Below are 20,085 nucleotides of genomic sequence, written 5' to 3' on the forward strand. Positions count from 1 at the left end.
TCAATGGTTGACCTGAAACATCTGATAGACCTCGATGTTGGTGGAAGGATTGCTAGGTTAGCAGTACATTGGCCATGAACTTTTTCCTTCCCTTCCCTCCCCTACCTCCGCTCAACCCTTTCTTTCTTTCTTAGAAGTATGATTGAATCCAAGGGTACTCTGCCATTGAGCTATATCCATAACCTTTTTTATTTGAGACAGGGTCTCACTAAGTTGCCCAGGCTGGCCCTGAACTTGTGGTCCTCCTGCCTCACCTTTCTGAGTTGCTGGGATTATAGGGGGTGTGCCACCGTGCCTGGCTGAGCTTGTTTAGTTCAAGCAAGTCATACTGGGTGGTAGGAAGGGGCACTGGGAGCAAAGGGCTCCCTGGAGTGTACAAGTGGCCAGCAAACTGTAGTAGTAGACTCTGGCTACCCAGTAGTAGCTGTGCCAGGGCATTATCAGTTCTCTGAATGTGAGAGGGATCCAGAGAAGGTCTCAGGGTGTGATCTAGCAGAACGCAGCACTGTTTGATGTTGGTTGCAGGTACTTGGGGAGTTCAGGTGTGCACCGCCCTCTTGTTTTCCCTTGCCTCACTGGATTTCCTAAATGAGAACTCTGTAGGGTGAGTTCAGGTAAGGCGATGGTGGGAAACTATTTTTAGGCCTTCCACAATGGCCTTTTCTGTAATATTTCCTAATGAAGTGATTTTGTTTTATCCTAGCCCATAGGTGATGAGATTGTTAATAGAGGAGACACTTAGGAATCACATAGTTTACGGACTTTTAAACTGGGAGTCACATCAGCCATCATCCAGTCTAAGTTGTTTAATTTTAGATGAAAATACTGAACTTCCTTATCTTTCTCTGTGTTAGAAAATCCTGCTAGAGAATGAGGGCGGGACAGTGCTGTGGTTTTCTTCTGATATAATCACCAGCAGCTGTTCCTTATTTCTTTGTAATGTTATTTTGAGTTACCATGAAAGCAAGTCTTCTACCAGCTTGATAGTCATCATCACAGATAATATTTAGCTTATCCTGGTTTATAATTTAATGAGTAATCTCACATTTTCTTAGATTACCATTTTTATTTCATGTCTTTGTAAAAGCCCCAAGTTGAGCAGGAAGATCAGCCTCATTCTGTTTTTTTTTTTTTTTTTTTTTTGGAGATGGACACAATACCTTTATTTATTTATTTTTATGTGGTGCTGAGGATCGAACCCAGTTCCTCACACATGCCAGGTGAGCACTCTGTCACTGAGCCACAGCCCAGCCCTCAGCCTCATTCTTTTGTTAGACACATCATGAGGAGGGTGTACCTTGTATGCTCCAAGTGTAAGTGAGGCACCATGGGCACAGAGGTGGTTAATGTGCTCCTGGCTTTCAAGGACTTGACCTCTAGTAAGGGAAATAGACATGTGACCAGGTGATGAAAGCCTGTGGGAAGTGCAGTGATAGAGATGACTGGGTGTCTTTGAAGCACTAAAGAAGGTAGTGAACCCAGTGTTTCTGGATCCCTAAGATCACCTTCAAGTTCAGTGATTTCACCAGAAGGACTCTGAGATCTCTGAAACACTGTACACTCACGATCACAGTGATTGCCATAGAAAGAGACAGCTTAAAATATGCAAAGGCAGAAGGTATAGAGGGTGTGCTCCAAGAGACAGGCACAAGCTTCTGTGTGTCTCCCAGGAGTCAGGCAGACAGCACTTAACTCTTCTGCTAGTGAGGCGTGTCAGCTTCCAGCCAGGACGCTTACTCAAGCCTTGCTGTCCTAAGTTGTCTCATAAGCCTGGGACACCCACGTGTCTGGCCTTAGTAGCTTAGTCTTCAACTCTTCCAAGGTTAAACAGATACATCCTGAACCAAGACTCTCACCACAAATGACATTGTTGGTATCAACTCTGTGGCAAGGCCCAAAGCCCAGGTATACAGTGGCATTCTTTTCAGGCAGGATATCCCAAGGGCTTAGAGCTTATCTCCAAGGAGGGAGTCCAGGACCAGGACTTTCTTGGGCATGTACAGGTTTTGATATTCCAAGTCCACTGAGTTCACCTTGTGCTACACACCTGGACAGGAGTTAGCACAGTTGGCCACATTTGGCCAAGTGAGAGCGAACGTTGTTAGGGTAGCCTTTCTGAGGGGGCTGTCACCAGAGTGGCCTGTTACTACGTGGGTTTTATCTTGAATAGTTCTGTGGTTACTGACTTTATCTTGCATTTCAGTGTTCTCAACTGTTAGATGAAAATCTAAAAGATGAATACTTTGAAGAAATCATGGAAGAATATGAAGATATTAGACAGGATCATTATGAGTCTCTCAAGGTAAATGACAGAAACAGGACTTTGCTTATTTGGGCAATAAGGTAATCCTGTGGTTTTTTGTTGTGACTTTATTTACTGTTTTGAGGAGAGTAAAGGCTTAGGGTCCTTTCAGAGTAGTCCTACTTTCTAGTTCAAACCAGAGTTCTTCATTGTCTTAAGTTCCCAATAACGTTTGGTTATTTTAAAATTAATCTTAATCTATTGAGGCAAACATGCTGGGTTCCCCGCAGGTGTTAGGTACTGTGCTAGATGCCCAAGTTACGAGAATGAGTGAATATAAACTCATACCTGCGGGGAAATAGGAGCTGCACACTACCCCAAGAAGTTTCCCACAGATCCCTGCTATTGAGGGAATAGTGAAGAAAAATGGGGGTGCTAGCCAGGGCCATCCTGAGCTCTTTCCCTGATGAACCTACCCTGGCTGTGCAGAAGTGCGTCAGTAACTGCCCTGCTCTCTCTCAGCTTCAGGGAATCTGTAATTACTCTTTTGAAGTCTTTGGGATATTTTCTCCTGGTTATTTGCTTCTGGGCTTTTGGTGTGGGGAGAAGCTTTTGGGGGTTGTTACAGAAGTGAAATCAGTTAACAGACTGCTGGAGGAAGGACGCTTACTGGTTTTTGAGTTGCCAGCAAGCCTGGCTCACTGTGGGGGGCTTTTTTCTTTCCCCTTAGGTTTGTCCACAGTGACAGTTCCTTGGTTCTACCTTCTGATCCCCTGGGTGGTTGATGATAGCCAGTTTACCAGGATGTTCTGAAGGCACCGTTATGCTAGACTGTTGGGGCTGCAGAGTAGCCTTATAATTACATATCCTTTCAGGCTCCTGTTCTTATGCCGGTGTAAAGCCATGTTGAGTAGATGAGGAAGACCTTTTCAGGATAAGAATTTTCAAACATTTGTTTTCTTGCAAAGCTTCTATACTGACTTTCTTGGTCGTGTGTTTATAGTAGATGTGGAAGAACTAAGAGTCTCAGACTAAATAACTTCTTTTTTTCCCCCAACAGGAGAGGAAATACTTACCCTTAAATCAAGCCAGAAAACATGGTTTCCATATTGATTGGTTGACTGAACCTCACCCAGGTCTGTGTGGAGATAGCTGGGTGTGATTATTGATGATATGCTGAGGAGATATTTGTGGTTATGTGGCTATAGATTGAAACTGGCAGCTCATTATTAGTGCATAATGATGAGTAGCCCTGATGACAAGAAAGTAAATAGGCAGCACTTAAGGAAGACCTGTCATCTGCTGGACACTATCCTGAAACGAACTTCAGACATCTTTGTAGTGAGCATGGGTGCTCCATTTTAACAGAAGAAACTGAGTTTCAGGGAATAATTTGAAAGGTTACTAAGATTCCCTTTGGATTTGTGTCCAAGTATTTAGGGAGCTGCAGGACCTGTGCCTTCCTCTGAGCTGTGCTTGAGTGGTCTTCCCTCAGCTTGGCCTGTGTCACGGGTAGGCCCATGGCTGGCGTGGAGTACGATGCCTTTGTACTCACAGATCTTGAAAACAGTACCGCAGAGCTGGAGCCCCTGTTGCTTGCTCACTTTTATTTCTCTATCTGATGCTTCCTTTTTTATTTTCTTTCTTTCATTTGGTTTCGTCCTTTTATTATTTCTAGCTAACTTCCTTGCTTGCATAGGTGTTCACAAGGGAATAGAATGTGTAAGATGTTTTGACAGGCTCAGAGAGGCATGTGCTACAAATGCAAAAATGCAGACGGGTGAGCAGGGGTCATGTTAATCAAATTCATATTTCCAAAGTAGTATCTCAAATCAGCTTTCAGTGCTCACGACATCTGTGTTCTACACATGCTCAGCAGAGTTGAGAGGATTAAATTGGAAATGTAGGTGTGCTTCGTTCTAATTTCATTCCCGCTGAGTTCAGGTGGTTTGGTAGAAAGAGTGCCATGCTGGGTGGAAAAGGAGGAGGAGGGTTCTCTTGCTGACTCGGCTCCTGGCTCTGTTTCTCTGAGTGACCTTGAGTGTCTTCCTTCCACGTCTGACAGTTTCCCATGTGTAGAAAGGGGGTTACTTTGTAGAAGAGCTATGAGTAAGACACATAAAAACCTTGGCGCAAATGTGCCTTTTGTCTTTCACTGTGCAGCTGGACTAATAGCCCTAGGGTTGGTCTGCCTTGACCACGTCAAGCATCCAAAACATGCTTTGATAGAAATAGTCCTGGGAGAGTCCACTGTGCCTGACAGTGGCAAAGACACTCTCTGAGTGGCCATTTTCTAAGACTCTGATCTGCTGTCCAATATGTGGGGCCCTAAGATATGGCCCTCAGAAATGTTTTAAGGACAACAGTGTTTGGGAGTTGCAGGAAGAAAGGAGGGTTTCCTCTCAAGGGTGGTAGAGCCTGGAGCAATTCTTGATCTCTGGGTGACAAGCTTGGTCAGTACTAACCCTATCCTCATGGTTTTGTAGCAGAGGGTCATCCCGGCCTCCCTGGAAGGAGGCTACTGTAATCAGGAGAGTGGAGGTAGTAATAATAACAATCTCTAAGGAGACTGTATGACTTGTTACTGAACAAACTGACATAATGGGTGTTTACAAGAAGGGACTATCTTGCATAAACAGGACACAGTGTCCTGTGTGCCCATTCCTCCTCTGCAGAAATAACTAAAATGCTGAGTTTGGGATTTCATTTCTATGCATGTCCTTATACTTTGTGCATATATGTTAGTGGGCAATACTAACTGTTGTTTCATTGTTACAGACTTATAAGTAGCTTACTGTATATGTCTTTCTGCAGTGGTCTTTATTTATTATTTATTTTGTGGTGCTGGGGATGGAACCCAGGGCCTTGCACATGCTAGGCGAGTTCTCTAGTACTGAGCTGCACCCCACCCCTAGTGGTCTTTATTTTGTGTTGTCTTCATTCGTTTAAGTGAAAATTGGACCCAAATCCTTCTTTTTCCTGGGGCGGGAGTGGAGGGCCGAGGACAGCGTTTCCAGGGTGGTGTAATCAGTCAGCTGCATGGGAAGAATAGTTTTATTTAAGATTCAGTGAAGAATGACTCCTTCTCCAGGGTAATTTAAAGTTCCCCTCTTTGTACGGCAACTCCTACGGGTGACAAGCGGGAGGCAGAGCGTGGGAGCCAGCAGAGTGAGGAACTGGGAAACAGGCCTCTCAGGCTGTGTGCCCGTGCGAGGGGCTTAGCCTTCGCCAGAGTTGACAGCTGTGCTTCCTCCTGTAGTGAAGCCCACGTTTATTGGGACCCGGGTCTTCGAAGACTATGACCTGCAGAAGCTGGTGGACTACATTGACTGGAAACCTTTCTTTGATGTCTGGCAGCTTCGTGGCAAGTACCCGAATCGAGGCTTTCCCAAGATATTTAACGACAAAACAGTAGGTTAGTTCAGTAAGTACTTTGTCCCTGCCTGAGATTCAAGACGTAGTATTATGACTTTGAAGGCAGGAATAGATGATGAGCCATGTATTTTAATTATGCAGGATGTACCTGCTTTCATTTTGTTCACCTGCTCAACTTTCAGATGGTTTCTACACTGCTTGGTCAGTCCTGTTACAGCAACTAAATTTGGCGTTTCATTTATTCGTTCTTTGCATAAATGTTTATTGACATCATTTATATGCTGGGCTCTGTGCTGGGCACTAGGGATAAACATAAGGAGACAATGTAACCCTGCCATCTAGTACCTGACTCACTGGGACAGCTGACAGTGCTGGTAGTGCTGTGCTCCTCCTGTGGGTCCTGCCTGGACTCCTGTGGACTTAAGAAGAGCTGGAGCTCAGATGGGGAGCTCAGGCCAGCCTTCCTGGAGGAGGCAGTATTTGAACTGCTTTTTGAAGATTAAGTGGGATTTCCTGAGGTGGGGTCTGGGGATGTGAGGTGGCACTGAAGAAAAGGGCACTTGAGGTAGAGGGACAGAATTTGAGAAGGCTCAGACACATGTTCTGTGTGGAGAACTTCCAGGAGCCCATTGTGCCCAGAGCATTAGGGAGCAGAGAAGGACTGGGGTGATAAACTCAATAATGGGTGAGTTGATGAATTGTAAGCCCTAGTTCTCACATGTAGCCTCACCCCCAAACCTGCCCTCGACACAGTGGATCACAGTGCAGCCAGTTGAGGTCAGGAAATAGCTAGATCAAAGTGAGTTGTAGAGTGGACTCAGAAATGCAAGATAAGTTTTGGGAAAAGCTAAGACAGCCTTTGCAGTTTACTGAAGAGGTCCTGGGCATCGTTAGGATGCAGCTCACAGGTAGCCAGGAGGGTGGTGGTGGGCCAGGGCTTCTTACTTCACTGCCCCTCAGCCTCACAGATGAATAGTCAGGGGGCCGTAGGACTGGCCCTAGCATGGCCTGGGACCTCAGTGTTACATTTACAGACACTAAGGGAGAGAGTGTTCTGGAACCTGGCCTCAGTGTGCAGCCACAGCACTGGATTCACATAAGAGGATTTGGAGCCACTTCTCCCTCCTCACCTCATCCCATGCCCAAAGGTCACTGTGGAACCAGTGGAATCATGTGTCCACGAGAAATATCAGGGAGCCAGGGACTGACCTTCTTTTTCTCGTCTTATCACGGGCTGCTTTGGGGCGCCATAGCTTTGGCTCTCTGCCTTTTGTTAAAGGGGAAAATGCAAGTGACTTGAGCTGCGGGAGGCAGACTGGGAGCTGTGTTTCACAGGCGCCATTAGCCCGTCTGCTCCCTTCAGCTATGCCAATGGCAAAGGCCAGGAAGTCTTGGAGGGGAGTGGATGGGACACAGGGGAAGCTGACTGAGGGGTGGTGGTTTTTAAAACAAGCGTTTGTTTCTGGTACTTGTTGGCATCTTTAAGTGAATTCGTACTGTATTTCCCTAATAGGTGGAGAGGCCAAAAAGGTGTATGACGACGCCCACAATATGCTGACTGCACTGATTAGTCAAAAGAAGCTCCAGGCCAGGGGTGTGGTTGGATTCTGGCCAGCACAGAGTGTCCAAGACGACATCCACCTGTATGCAGAGGGCGTGGTGCCCCAGGCTGTGGAGCCCATAGCCACCTTTCATGGGTTGAGGCAGCAGGTACGCAGGGCATCCGAACAGTGAGCACACTGCTCTTACCTTTAGGTTCAGTCACTAGCCTAAATATAATATCAGTGCAAATTAAATAAGAAGCCCAAGCTGTGTGTAAATGATGGCATCCGCTCCACCTCATCCTCCGTGGGCTCAGGCCCACAGCATCTGAGAGGATGATGAGAGAAGGTGCCAACGTGGGTATCTGGCAGGTCCTCTTGAGTGCAAGCAGGAGCATCTGTGGGTGGATAGGAAGCATTGCCCAGGTGTCACACACTGATGTTCTCTGTCTTTTGAAGCCAGAGGATATTGGCTTACTTGTCATCTTGGTTTGCAATTCTGTCATTAAATCAATTGTTAGGTGTCCCTCTTTCTCAGGAGGAGAGAAATAGAGGCAAGCATCGGCTGAGTGTTCCCTGGGTGCCAGGTTCTCAGGAAGGTGCTGGACTGGCTGTCCTGTTTAAGTTATGCACAGCCCTGTCATCAGGCAGTGTGGTTCCTCTCTACAGAAGAGAAACAGGCTGGTGGAGGTGGCATTGAACTGCACAGAAGGGTAGGCCCTGCTGTGCCCTGCCCTGACTTCCTTCACCACGCTGACTTCCTTCAGTCAGAAGGGGCTCCTCACAGCATGGCTCACTTTCATGCCCCCACCTTTAAAACTGCAAGTATCATGTCCCTTTTGCTATTGTAAGTAGAAGTTGTCCTGATTAAGAACTGGAACCAGGATTCACCAGAATTAACCAAATTTAATAATTTGCAATAAATTACTCTTTCAATTTTACTACCATTTTCAGTTATTTAAAAGCGATAGTGTTGCCTTTAATCACAACTGCAATACATTTCAAAATGACAGGTGTTTTGACCATTATGCCTGCTGGGATTCTTAAATCTGGGGTCGTTACCTGTACCACAGAGAGTTAATTAAGGGCAACTACCTCCTTACTCTGTGTACTCAGGCTCAGTAAATCCTTAATGTATGCACTCAGGCTGACTCCACATGATATAAAGCAGAGGGTTCTAATATTAACCTCCAGCCCCTCCTCATTAGGGAATCAGAGACTTTTCTTTTACAGGTTTAACTAAGGTCAGAAACCTCTTCAGGTCCACACTGTCATCCTCCAGGGTTCTATGTCCTTGTCTGCTCTGCTTCCAGAGTAAAGTAAAAATCTCTGGTATTTAGGCAGTCTGTGACATACTAGTATATTAGGCCTTTTATTCAGTCGATTCTCAGAGTGGACACCTGCATCGTCCCTGAAAAGGGGAACTGGACCACTTGTGTTTATTACCTGCTTAGGCAGGTACTTCTAAGGTAGTGCTTTCCTCTAGCACACTTGGGGAAGTCTGACTGCAGTGCTTTATTACTCTGGGAGCCTTCTGTTCTGGGTACCTCTAATTGCTGTCCCCCTCTAGCTTTTGTTAGCAAAGAATAGTTGATAGGCAAAGTACAACTGAAAAAATGCTCCTTTTGCACAGCCATCCCTGAGCGCTGACGCTACTGAGTGCTTTTATCAGCATCTCCTTGCCTGCAGCCTTTGGCTGGTTTTCTGCCAGTCTCAGGCTGTACTGCTTTCATGGCTGGCAGATGGTTCTGAAGCTTCTGGGTGGCCACTCATTGATTAACTGATCAGTCACAGGCGATACTGTGTATGCAGGAGCATCTGTTATTGGTACCAGTGGAGCATTGGTGTCAGGCCCCTGGCTTGTCTCTTCTGAGCCTGATCTGGCTGGTCAAGTTCTCTGTGCCTTGGATTTCTTGCCTGTAAAATGGAGCCATAATGCCACTTGCCTAGATTGTTGAGAAACTTAAATTTGCAGTTCATATAAAGAACAGGCATCCAGTGAGCACTTGGTTAATACTAGTTGCAAACTCTTTATTTCCACAGTTATTGACTAGGTAATTGTGTAAGATCTTAGTTGTCACCTTAGTACCTGGGAGAGTCATTCATCAGGTAAGAGTGGAAAATGGGCAAGGACAGGTACCTGGGCTATGGGGAGAGTGGAGCTCCTTTGTTTCAGATTATTATGGGGTATCCCCAGCTGTCTCTTGCACTGTCCCTTATGGCAGGCAGCACATGACCAAGATCATGTTGACCCTAAAGTTTGTTGAACCATATCTGTTGGATGCATGTGGAGCTTATGGTCCCCATTCAAACAGCACCAGGACTTAATGTTGATTGGGGTTAAAAATACTGTGGGGGCAAGCTGTGGGCAGTGGCTCATGTTCCCATTATCTCCATCACTGGGGAAGCTGAGGTACAATGGTTGGAAGTTTGAGGCTAGCCTCAGCAATTTGGTGAGACCCTGTCTTAACATTAAAAGGGTGGGAAAAGTCCCCTGGGTTCAACCCCCAGTAGAGCCAAAAAAAGGAAAAAAAGAAAACTTTGTAGAGGGGAACATTTTTTAAAATGTGTGACTGTTTAAGGTTCTGGTTCCTAGCAGTGTCTGTACGTATTCAGAAAGTGTGTAAATGAACAAATAAATGGGTTCTTAAAATCTCATTTCACTTGTGTCCTATTCCATTTTCTGTTATTAAAACAGAATAAATGAGACTGATAATTTTTTTTTTTTTTTTGTGGTGCTGGGGATCGAACCCAGGGACTCGTGCTTGCAAGGCACGCACTCTACCGACTGAGCTATCTCCCCAGCCCTGAGACTGATAATTATTAAGAAAAAAATTATTTTGGTTTGCATTCTGGAGGCTGGGAAGTTCAAGCTATGTGACCATGTCTGGTAAAGGTCATGTACTGCTTCATAACATGGCATAAGTCAGAAACAGGAAGAGGACACACAGAAGAAAGAAGAAAGGTTTGAACTCCAGCCATAGTTCACCCATTCCTGAAAGAAAAACAGTGATCCATTTTTTTAAAAAAATTTTTTTAGTTGTCAATGAACCTTTATTTTACTTATTCATTTATTTATATGTGGTGCTGAGGATCAAACCCAGTGCCTCACATATGCCACACAAGTGCTCTACCACTGAGCCACAACCCCAGCCCCCAGTGGTACATTTTAAGAATTGAAATACCTCCCACCAGGCCCCACCTCCCTACACTGCCACTTTGAGGAATTAAAATTGTTTCTAATATGTGAAATTTTGGGGGATGCACTGAAACCATAGCGGTTCATTTATTCAACAAATATTCATTGAATACGTACTACGTGTCAGGCACTGTTCTAAGTGCTACGTCTCTGTGTCATGAAGCTTGTATTACTTAAAGATACCCAGTTGCTTTCCTCTGTGCTGGTGCCACATCCATGCTAATAGACCCTGTGCCTGCTGATTGGGTTTCAAGGCTGAGAAGGACTCTGCCAGCTCAGACCCGTACCTCTGCCTCTCGGACTTCATCGCTCCTCTGCATTCTGGGATCCGTGACTACCTGGGCCTGTTTGCTGTTGCATGCTTTGGGGTGGAAGAGCTGAGCAAGGCCTACGAGGGCAGTGGTGATGACTACAACAGCATCATGGTCAAGGCGCTGGGCGACCGACTGGCAGAGGTAAGGCGGTGACAGTGCATCAGGCAATGAAGTGAGTCTGGCTGGACGAGAAGCTGCCAAGGTGTCAGAGCGATGCCACCACTAGAACCAGTATTCTTCCCTGCGTCATGCTGCAGGCTTTAACATGACCCATGCTCTAGAAATCATGAATCCCCAAGTACTTCTCATATGTCGTCCTTTGGGCAAAGGAAAACCTTCAGTGGTGCTGTAGTTGGTCATTGCCTTAGAACCGTGACCTCTTGCTTATCTCTGATGTCTCCTTTGCTTGCTGTGGTGTGCTGTTTTTCTGAGAACCCCCCAAAATTAAAAAACAGATTTATTTCAGAACCCCTCTTTTGATGTTGGTATCGTCTGTAGATCCTGCATCTGCTGTGCACGGGATAGGGCAGCCAAGGCTGTGAGGAGAGCCGCCCCCTTTCTCTGTGGTGAGCCATGGAGGAATGCAGCTGTGTGGTCTCTGCTGCTCCTTCTGGAAGTGGTGCTGTAGACTGGACTTCAGAGTAGTATTTATAATAAAAATCTTGGAATTCTCAGATCATAAAACATAATACCTCAAGAGTCCAGGTTCAGGTTGCCATTGAGCAGCAGAGCAGCTAATGAAAGGATAAACTCTCAAGAATGCAGCCTGTCACCTCTTGGCAGTTTCACCCTGGTTGTGGGCCTGCGAGGGAGGCTGTTCCACATGGCTTAGACCACGGAGGGAGGCTGCTGGCATGCTGTGAGCTCCTGCCTCTGCCTGAGCGTGCCTTTGCTCTGGATTCCCAGGCCTTTGCAGAGGAGCTCCATGAGAGGGTTCGCAGAGAACTCTGGGCTTACTGCAGCAGTGAGCAGCTGAGCGTCAGCGACCTGCGCAAGCTCCGGTTTGAGGGGATCCGGCCAGCTCCCGGCTACCCCAGCCAGCCTGACCATACCGAGAAGCTCACCATGTGGAGACTGGCTGACATCGAGCAGTGCACAGGTGTGTGTGGGAGGCTGAGCGCCTCTCTTTCTCACTCAGTAGTTACGCTTTTTACCATTGTAATGCTTAGAGATTTTTAAAAAGTGGAAGAATTAAGATGAAATCAACTCTTACCTGTCCTTTTACACTTTTAGCTATGTATTTTAATTTTACTTCAATGTTAGTGTTACCTTTTTATATCACCCTTACAGACTTACCAGTTTAAATTATTTCCTCTTGACCCTCATGGACGAGACGTTACCCCATCCCTGCCCTCCTTTTCCTCTTTTTCCAGTTTCTCTTGCTGGTGTGATAGTGTCTTTCGTCCCTCTCAGCAGCCCACAGATGATGTCCTGTGGGTGGCACTGTCTGCCTCAGGCCCACGTAGCTTGCTGGTGGCATCTCTGGACACCAGCCTTGCAGAGCTCCCTGCTCCCTTCTCTTTCCTTTCATGCTGGTGTAAACATTTATGCTCTTCTGTTTCCATAATTATGTTTTGTCTCGTGTTTTGATTCTCAGCGTTGAAATGGAAAGTTGGCACATGCCCTCTTGAGATGGAGCCCTGGGCATCCAGTGTCAGTTTCCATGGTTGTGTGGCTGTGCATCCTTATGCAGGTTGTGTGGCTGTGCATCCTTATGCAGGTTCTGACCCTTGCCGTAGATCACGTGGTTGAAAGGCTTGGCTGAGTTCAGGGATTAATGAAAGGCGTGCTGTCACCGCTGGCAGAGCTGAAGGAATCTAGCTGAAGTGAGGAGCTGCGCTGTGCTGAACCTGATGCCAGGAGTCCCGAGGTCTGGATTCGGGCCCGTCTTCCATTAGCCGGCTGGTGATCTGTGGCAAGGCACCTGACCTTCGAGTCATTCTTTCCTTGCCCATAACATGAGAGCTTAGAATGGATAGCTGAGGGTCCTTTTGCGTTCCCAGAGCCCAGGAGAACATATCACTTTTTTCTCATGCCATTGTGACCTCATTCTTGACTGGTACCAACTGTCACTCATGGATGATAATGTCATTGGCCCCTGGAGCCTGTGTAGAGCTCTCAGATGGCTCTCTGACTGGACTTAGCAGCAGGTCGGAGCCTCCACTGATCTTTGGTAACATGGGAAGAGTGTAGAGTCTGTTCCAGGCCTGCTGTACCAGGTGAGGAGATCCGTGTGTTCTGAAATTTTTTTCTACCTGGTCAGAATTTGTTAGCCTTGTCTGGTCACAGCTTTTTTGCTGGGTCATGTGTCTACGTAGATGGCATAAGTTTACTTTGATTCGTTTGTCCAGCGAGAGTCTACTGAGTGCCAACCACTGACCCAACACTAGGCAGCAAGTGAATGAGCATTTCCCGTGTTGTCCTCTCCAGGCATTAGGTTGACAGAGTCCTTGGCAATGGCACCCGCCTCTGCAGTGTCTGGCCTCTACTTCTCCAATCTGCAGTCCAGATACTTCGCTGTGGGGAAAATTTCCAAGGATCAGGTAAGTGTGTGGTTTCCTTAGACGCCTGTTTTAAGTGTAATCCTAGAACCTAGTTTATTTTACAGGTGAATGAGAATAAAGGAAGGGGAGGGAATGAAGATATTTTCCCCAGTTAATGTCTGAATTTAATCTTAGTCCATTACCTCATTCCAGCCCTCCCTACACCATGAGCATACACAGCCTACATGCAGCAGGTACTTACTGTGTGCTGTTTTCTGCCCAGAGAGTAAGGCAGCTAGGTAGACAGATAAATATCTATCTGCGCTTAACTCAGTAGATTGCTATTAAGAAATGGAAGGTACTTAATGTTTCTTGACAAAACCTGAGGAAACTTCAGAAAGTGTTAGCACTTGGATTTAATAGCGTGCTTCTGTCTTTTGCAGGTTGAAGATTATGCTCTGAGAAAGAACATGTCTGTGGCCAATGTGGAGAAATGGCTTGGACCCATCTTGGGATATGATACAGACTAACTTTTCCTCCCCCAACTCTGCCTCCTTTTAACCTTCTCTGCTTGCTGACCTCAAGGATATAAGATCCAAAGTGCCTTAATAACAAAGGCCTGTGTGCATCTGGTCGACACAGCTCTGCTTCCAGCTTTGGAAACCATCCTGGAGACGCTGTAGAGGAACAGGGCTTCTAGGGACTTCCGGAAGACAACACTGTTTTTCAGAGACCTTGAACGAGTAGCAGCGAGGTTCCATGGCTCTCATGGCATCCCTGGTCCCTTGGGGACCGGATAAGCTGGAGACGGGTCTTTTGCATTTCAAAGCAAGTCAGCCTGCTTTTTTTCTATTTTTACCTTGGATCTAGGAGGGAACTTATTTCTCTTAGAAAAGAAGCCTGAAACTTGGATGTAATAGAGAATAGAGAAATGTGACCCTGTGGCAAAGTGCCACTGTGAGAAATGGGGCATTTTAATCTAAGTGGTCCCAACAGCAGACTCCAATGGGAAAGAGTATCTCTGCTCTCCTGGAAAGACCTCATATTCTAAGGCTCAGTTAAATGGTTGCAAAACTCCTTTTGGCAAAGGCATCTCACTGCTCGCCTGTCGGAAATACGAGCCGTTGGCCCTGCTGTGGCTGAGTACAGTCATGCTCTCCAGGCTTTTTTGTGCTCCCACAATTTCCTAATCCCTAAGAGGGGATAAGAGGAAGTGGAGAGGGAATGACAGTTAAGGGTGGTTCATATCTTTTAGTTGTCTTCAGAATTGAACAAGGTCTTAGCTCAGCTGCAGTGGCCTTTGCAGAGTTGGACTGGTGGACAGTATGATGTCACTCAATTCTTTTTCTGTGCTGACCCAGCTCCAAACTCATATAGTTTGGAAATATCACATTGGCTTGTTCTGGGTCATTTCAGGGGATATAGTAAGAGCATGGACTTTGAAGTCAGATATACACAGACTCATGTTTCGGCTTGGCTACCTAATTGCTGTTTGATATGAGTATATTACCTAGACTTTCCAATACTGCTTTCTCATCTGTAAAGTGAGAGCAAGGAGTAGTTTCTGTCGAGACGCACATAGACAAAAAGAGATGACGTGGAACAATTAACGTGGCCTCTGGCACATCGCAAGTGCTTAATGAATGGTAGCTTCTGTGGAGTTCTGTAGGTAGCCCAGTCTCAGTGTGTAGCAGGTATTCCTGAAAAGAGAACAAGAGGTAAACAGAGGGCAAAAGAGTGGGGAAACCTGCATGGTAATTGCTGGAGAACCTGCTAGTTCCCCTTCAGGGATTCAGACCCCATTTGGCAGGGAAAGAGAAGCTGCCTCCTCTGTTACGTGCTTGACGGGGACTGACTCACTAAGAGGCAAACACCATCCCTTATCTCCCTGGATATTGGCTGGCCATGCCCCTAAAGCAATGGTACATTCAGGTGTGTTGGAGGTGAAAGGGGAAAAAAAAGACTTTGGAAATGACCCTACATAGCCATAGCACATGTGTACTCACGGCAGAATGCATACATTTCTGGCATTGCTTGCCCCTGGAGTGAAGGAAATTGTGCACTTTCTTGAGGTACATTTAACTTGTGCCAGATTGAGAATGGTACTTGGTGTCCTGAGCCACTTAGTTCGACTTATTTCCTGTTCCATAGCAGGTATATTATTTAAGCTTTGGTACGTTTTTCTGTGAGAAAAAGAAACTTTCTTCAAATATTTTAATGTATTTTATCTGAATAGTTACTAAGAGTGTCCTGGTCATTAAATACTTGTCATGTCTTCTCTCAGCTGGTTGTGAGATAGTTACCTTGAATGTGTTGTCAGTCTAATCCCATGACAGACCCCTTTATTTCTAAAGACAAAAACAAAATTTTTAAGTTCAAGTACCTGTGTGATCATTAAGAATCTAAAATATAACCCGAAGGCACTCTCCTGGGTTTGTTTAAGGTGTCAGAGGCAGGACTTGAAAGGCAGGGAGGTAACGTTCTAGACTTGGGTCTTCCCTCAGTGGCTGGCTCTGCCCACGACCTCCCATCACCAGCATCTGGGACTGACATGCACGGCACACTCGGCACCTCTGCATTCAGCAAGGCTCCACGTTAACTTTTCCTTCTAAAGAATCGTCCCCCTGGTGCTGTGGGTACTGCTGTTACTGAGGTAGCTGGTTTGCAGGGTGGCAGTTGAGCTCAGGGCCCATTTCTCCTCTAGCCCTGGTGGCTGCCACCGTCTGTTCACACTGACCCATAGAGGACAGGCATGCTGTCCTCAGACCTTTGGGTGCCTCCTGCATGCTGGCCGTTTTTCACATCCTCTGCTTGATTCACACACACACACCCCACCCCACTCCTGTGTGCATGTTCCCATCACTCCCGCCACTGATGACCTTTTGATAGTCCCAGTGGCCTTTCCAACAGGTTTTATTTTCTTTGGTTTTAGACAATGTTGACCAGATTTTTCAAAAACTTGTCTTCCCTGGTTCCCCCTTGATATCCCTTTTCTGGTTAACCTCTATATTTATGATAATCCCTCAGCCCTTTTCATAATTTTCTCTTTCTCGGCCCACTTAAACTTTCATGTCCCCAAAGTTTGTCAGCAGTTGCCTTCTTTCTCAGGCTGCTGTTTCAGAGGGCAGTCTTGACCAGTCAGTACCTGCAGGTCACTCCATCCAGACTTCCCTCCCCTGATGCACACAGTGATGCTCAGCTCCTTCCTGAGGTCATGCTTGCGTCTCACCCCACATCCCAAACCCTGTCTTTGATGCCTCTCGTTTTGCCCTCAGCACATTCACTGACAGGGAGAGATACTTCTGCCTAAGCCACAAGCCTCAGGTTCACCCATAGTCTCTTCTCAAAACTTTGCACTTAGAGATGCACTTCTTCTACTTGAGTTGGAATGGTAGATGTATTCAAGAAGACAGTGATTGAACCCTGATTTAGCATTTGAAGAATAAAGAATTGGGCACAGTGGCGCACGTCTGTAATCCCAGGAGCTCAGGAGGCTGAGGCAGGAGGATCACAAGTTCAAAGCCAACCTCAGCAACTTAGGCCCTAAGCAACTTAGCGAGACCCTGTCTCATTAAGAAGGATGACTCAGTGGTAAAGCACCCCTGGGTTCAACCCCTAGTACAAAAATAAATAAATAAATGAATAAATAAAGGATAAAGAAGCAACAAAGGAACTTCTAATGAACTCTCTTTGTTCATGAATGGGATTATTAAAAGTCATAAAGATACTACAACTTCCCAAATTGAGCTATAGATCCAATATGTTTCCAAAAGAAATTCCAACAGAGGTTATGTTAAACATAAACAAATGTTAAAACTTATGTAGAATAGCAGAGGACTAAGTGATGATGTGCTTCTAAAGATGAAGAGGTTTAGGGGATTTGTCTTACAGTATATCAAGTTTTATTATAGAGTGTCACGTGGTGCAGGGGTAACTTTCCGAGCAGTACAAAGAAACAGCCTGGAAACCAGTCCATGGATGTGTTGTGTTGGCCTTGGTGACCTAGCAGGAATGGTGTAGCCAATGAGTGAGGACAGGAGGTACTGCTTGAGAAATACAGTGCTAGAACGTGGCTGTCCATCTGGGAAATGAGCATTAGTGCTGCTTCCCCTCTTGCTGAACAGCCAATTCCTGATGTGCAAAATACAGACAACAGACGTTGTAAACGTTTGCATGAAGAACCCCATAAGGCAGGAATGAATCTCTTGAGACACAGCACAAATCCTAAAGATGATTAAATCAACCCAGCCAAACTGAGGACTTAGGTTAAGCAAATCATTTCAGTGAAGAGACAGGCCAGAACTTGAGAAGACTATTACATTACAAATAAGATTAGTTATATAGTTTCTATTTTGAAAAAATAGAAGAAGCTTAAAAAGGCATTTTGTGTGGGGCTTATAAACAAACAGGAAGACATCGCTGGAATTACTGACCATGCCAGCATGTGGAGACCACAGTCTAGATCCCATTGTTTATCCACGGGATTTGCAGACATGGTCTGGTCACATAAGGGTCAGAGATTTGTGGAGCTCACACAGTGTGCACATCACCACTCTTGTGGAGAACAGGCGCACTTTGCCGATGTGAATGTCTGTAGACCCTGTGATCCAGCTTTTGACCAAGTCATGTTCAACAAAATCTTGTACTTTGGTGTATTCAGGAATGTGCAAGATTGTTCATAGTGATGTTCTAGTTTGTAACTAGAAAGAGTGAAATATGTCTATGGAGCATGGATTCATAAGTTAGGTATATTTACTCTGAGTGCTATTGTTCTGTAATGAAAGTGAATGACCTACAGTTATACCTTGCAATAAGAATGAATCTCAAGCTGGGTGTGGTGGTCCACGCCTGTAATCCCAGCGGCTCTGGAGGCTGAGGCAGGAGGATAACAAGTTCAAAGCCAGCCTCAGCAAAAGTGAGATGCTAAACAACTCAGTGAGACCCTGTCTCTAAATAAAATACAAAATTGGGCTGGGAATATGACTCAGTGGTTGAGTGCCCCTGAGTTCAATCCTCGGTATCTCCCCCTAACAAAAAAAAAAAAAAAAAAGCAAAAGAAAAAGAATGAATCTCAAAATGTTAATGGAAAAAACAATTTCCATGACACTACTTAGTAGTATTATCACTGAGCTAAAAAAACAAAAAGCAAAACCAAAGAGTATGTTGTCTGAACATGCATATAAAACGGTACTGTTAAGAAAGGTAACTGATAAACCAAAATTTAACTCAGTGATTTCCACAGGAGGATCAATAAATAGGGACAGACAGAAACATAGGCAAGGTAGGGATAAATGAATAATGTTCTAGTCCTTGGGTGGGAGGGCCTGGGTGTATGCTACATACAATTTTGCTTTAAAACTGTCAGTTTTGTACATCTGAAATATGCTATATTGAATAAATGTATTAAGTATATTTGTAAAAAATAAAGGCAGAGTGAAACGAGGTCCCCCAGTCTGGTATGTTTGTGTGTCAGATATGTTTTTTGAAGAAAGGAAGAATGTTTTAGCCAGTGTGGACAATAGGTAGCTGGACCAGAGAGGGTTACTTTTGTGCACCTGTCAGGAGCCCCCAGAAGTCAGGTTTTAATGAATAGGAGAAGATGAATTGTGGGAAGATTTGATGTGACTGGACTGGACACAGGCAGGTTTGGAACCGTATCCATTAGTGTTTTAAAATAGTGCTGGTTCAGGTGCACAAGGAAGGCTAGCAGATTTTTTTAAAAAATACTTTTAGTTGTAGAGGGACACAAGACTTTATTTATTTAGTTAGTTAATTATTTAGTTATTTACACCTGGTGCCTGAGGATTGAGCTCAGTTCCTCACATGTGCTAGGCAAGCACTCTTACCACTGGGCTACAACCCACAGCCCCAGATTCTGTAATTCTAAATACGTTTGCCATTCTTCAAATATAATAGATTTTCCTCAACCCTTTTAAGTGTTATTGCAGCAGTCCCTCTTATCCTTGGGGGACACACTCCATGGATACCTGACACCACAGTTAGTACCAGATTTTTTTTCTTTGGTGCATTGTAGTTGCACATGTTGATGGGATTGGTTGTTAAATACTTGTTCATGCACACAATGATGTAATTTGGCCAATGCCTCCCAGCACTTCCCCTTTCCTTCCCCCACCCCAGTCCTTAGTCCCTTTCCTCTTTTGATCTCCCTTTGATTTTTAGGAGATCCAGCCTCGCATTTGATGGTACCAAATCTTAATGAACTGTTTCTTCGGACACATACATCCACAAATGTAATGCTTTTCCATCTTGGCCAGGTTCTTAAACTGTGGCAGTAACTTCTGCCATTTAAGGTAACAGAACTAGTACAAAGATCCTTTTCTTCTGTCATTTTCACAGAAGATTTGTTCCTATAGTGGATGTTAGCTACCTCAGCATATTGGATTGTTTTCCCCCGAAAGTTCAGAACTTTAACCTCTTCACCTAAAGGAAGAACTTAATAACGTCTCTCTGACTTATCCAAATCGCCAGCATCACTACTCTTGTTCTTTGGGGCCACTGCTGTTAAAATGGAGGTTGGTCGAGCACAGGCACAGCGGCGATCGAATAAGCAGGACAGCTGCTGGGCAGCTAACAGGTGGTAGCACATACAGCGTGGGTGAAGGGACCATCCGTGTCCCTGCAGCAGAGTGGGCACAATGTGAGCTTTTGTCATGCCACTTAAAAAACAAGGTGAAACTGATAACTTGTTTGTTTCTGGAATTTTCTGTTCAATATTTTTGGACCACTGTTGGCCATAGTTGCTGAAGCTGTAGAAAGCCAAGCCTTGGATAAAGCGGGCATTCTAGCTGTTAGACAAAACAAATCGGTTCTTGCCGAAGAAAGGATCTTGGGTTAAATGGTTTTGGAGAACCTTGAGGTTATATATTCTATGAAATAAAAGAAACAAGGAAAAAAACACGCAAATGATGTG

At 45.2% G+C, this 20,085-nt stretch overlaps 1 protein-coding gene across 3 annotated transcripts in view; it reads left to right on the top strand.

The window, feature by feature from the left end:
- The window catches only part of MTR (5-methyltetrahydrofolate-homocysteine methyltransferase), a 93,949-nt gene extending 78,112 nt beyond the window's left edge, over positions 1-15,837 (top strand). For all 3 annotated transcript variants that reach the window (XM_079107035.1, XM_079107036.1, XM_079107037.1), the window contains 8 exons: positions 2,204-2,302; positions 3,303-3,378; positions 5,502-5,657; positions 7,131-7,327; positions 10,612-10,812; positions 11,578-11,770; positions 13,102-13,214; positions 13,598-15,837. In XM_079107035.1, coding sequence (XP_078963161.1) covers positions 2,204-2,302; positions 3,303-3,378; positions 5,502-5,657; positions 7,131-7,327; positions 10,612-10,812; positions 11,578-11,770; positions 13,102-13,214; positions 13,598-13,684 — 1,122 coding nt within the window. In that variant the 3' untranslated portion in view covers positions 13,685-15,837. The remainder of the gene's footprint in view (positions 1-2,203; positions 2,303-3,302; positions 3,379-5,501; positions 5,658-7,130; positions 7,328-10,611; positions 10,813-11,577; positions 11,771-13,101; positions 13,215-13,597) is intronic.
- The last annotated feature ends 4,248 nt before the right edge of the window (positions 15,838-20,085 follow it).

The sequence above is a fragment of the Sciurus vulgaris genome (genome assembly GCF_902686455.1).
Source record: "Sciurus vulgaris genome assembly, chromosome: 12".
Classification (NCBI taxonomy): domain Eukaryota; kingdom Metazoa; phylum Chordata; class Mammalia; order Rodentia; family Sciuridae; genus Sciurus; species Sciurus vulgaris.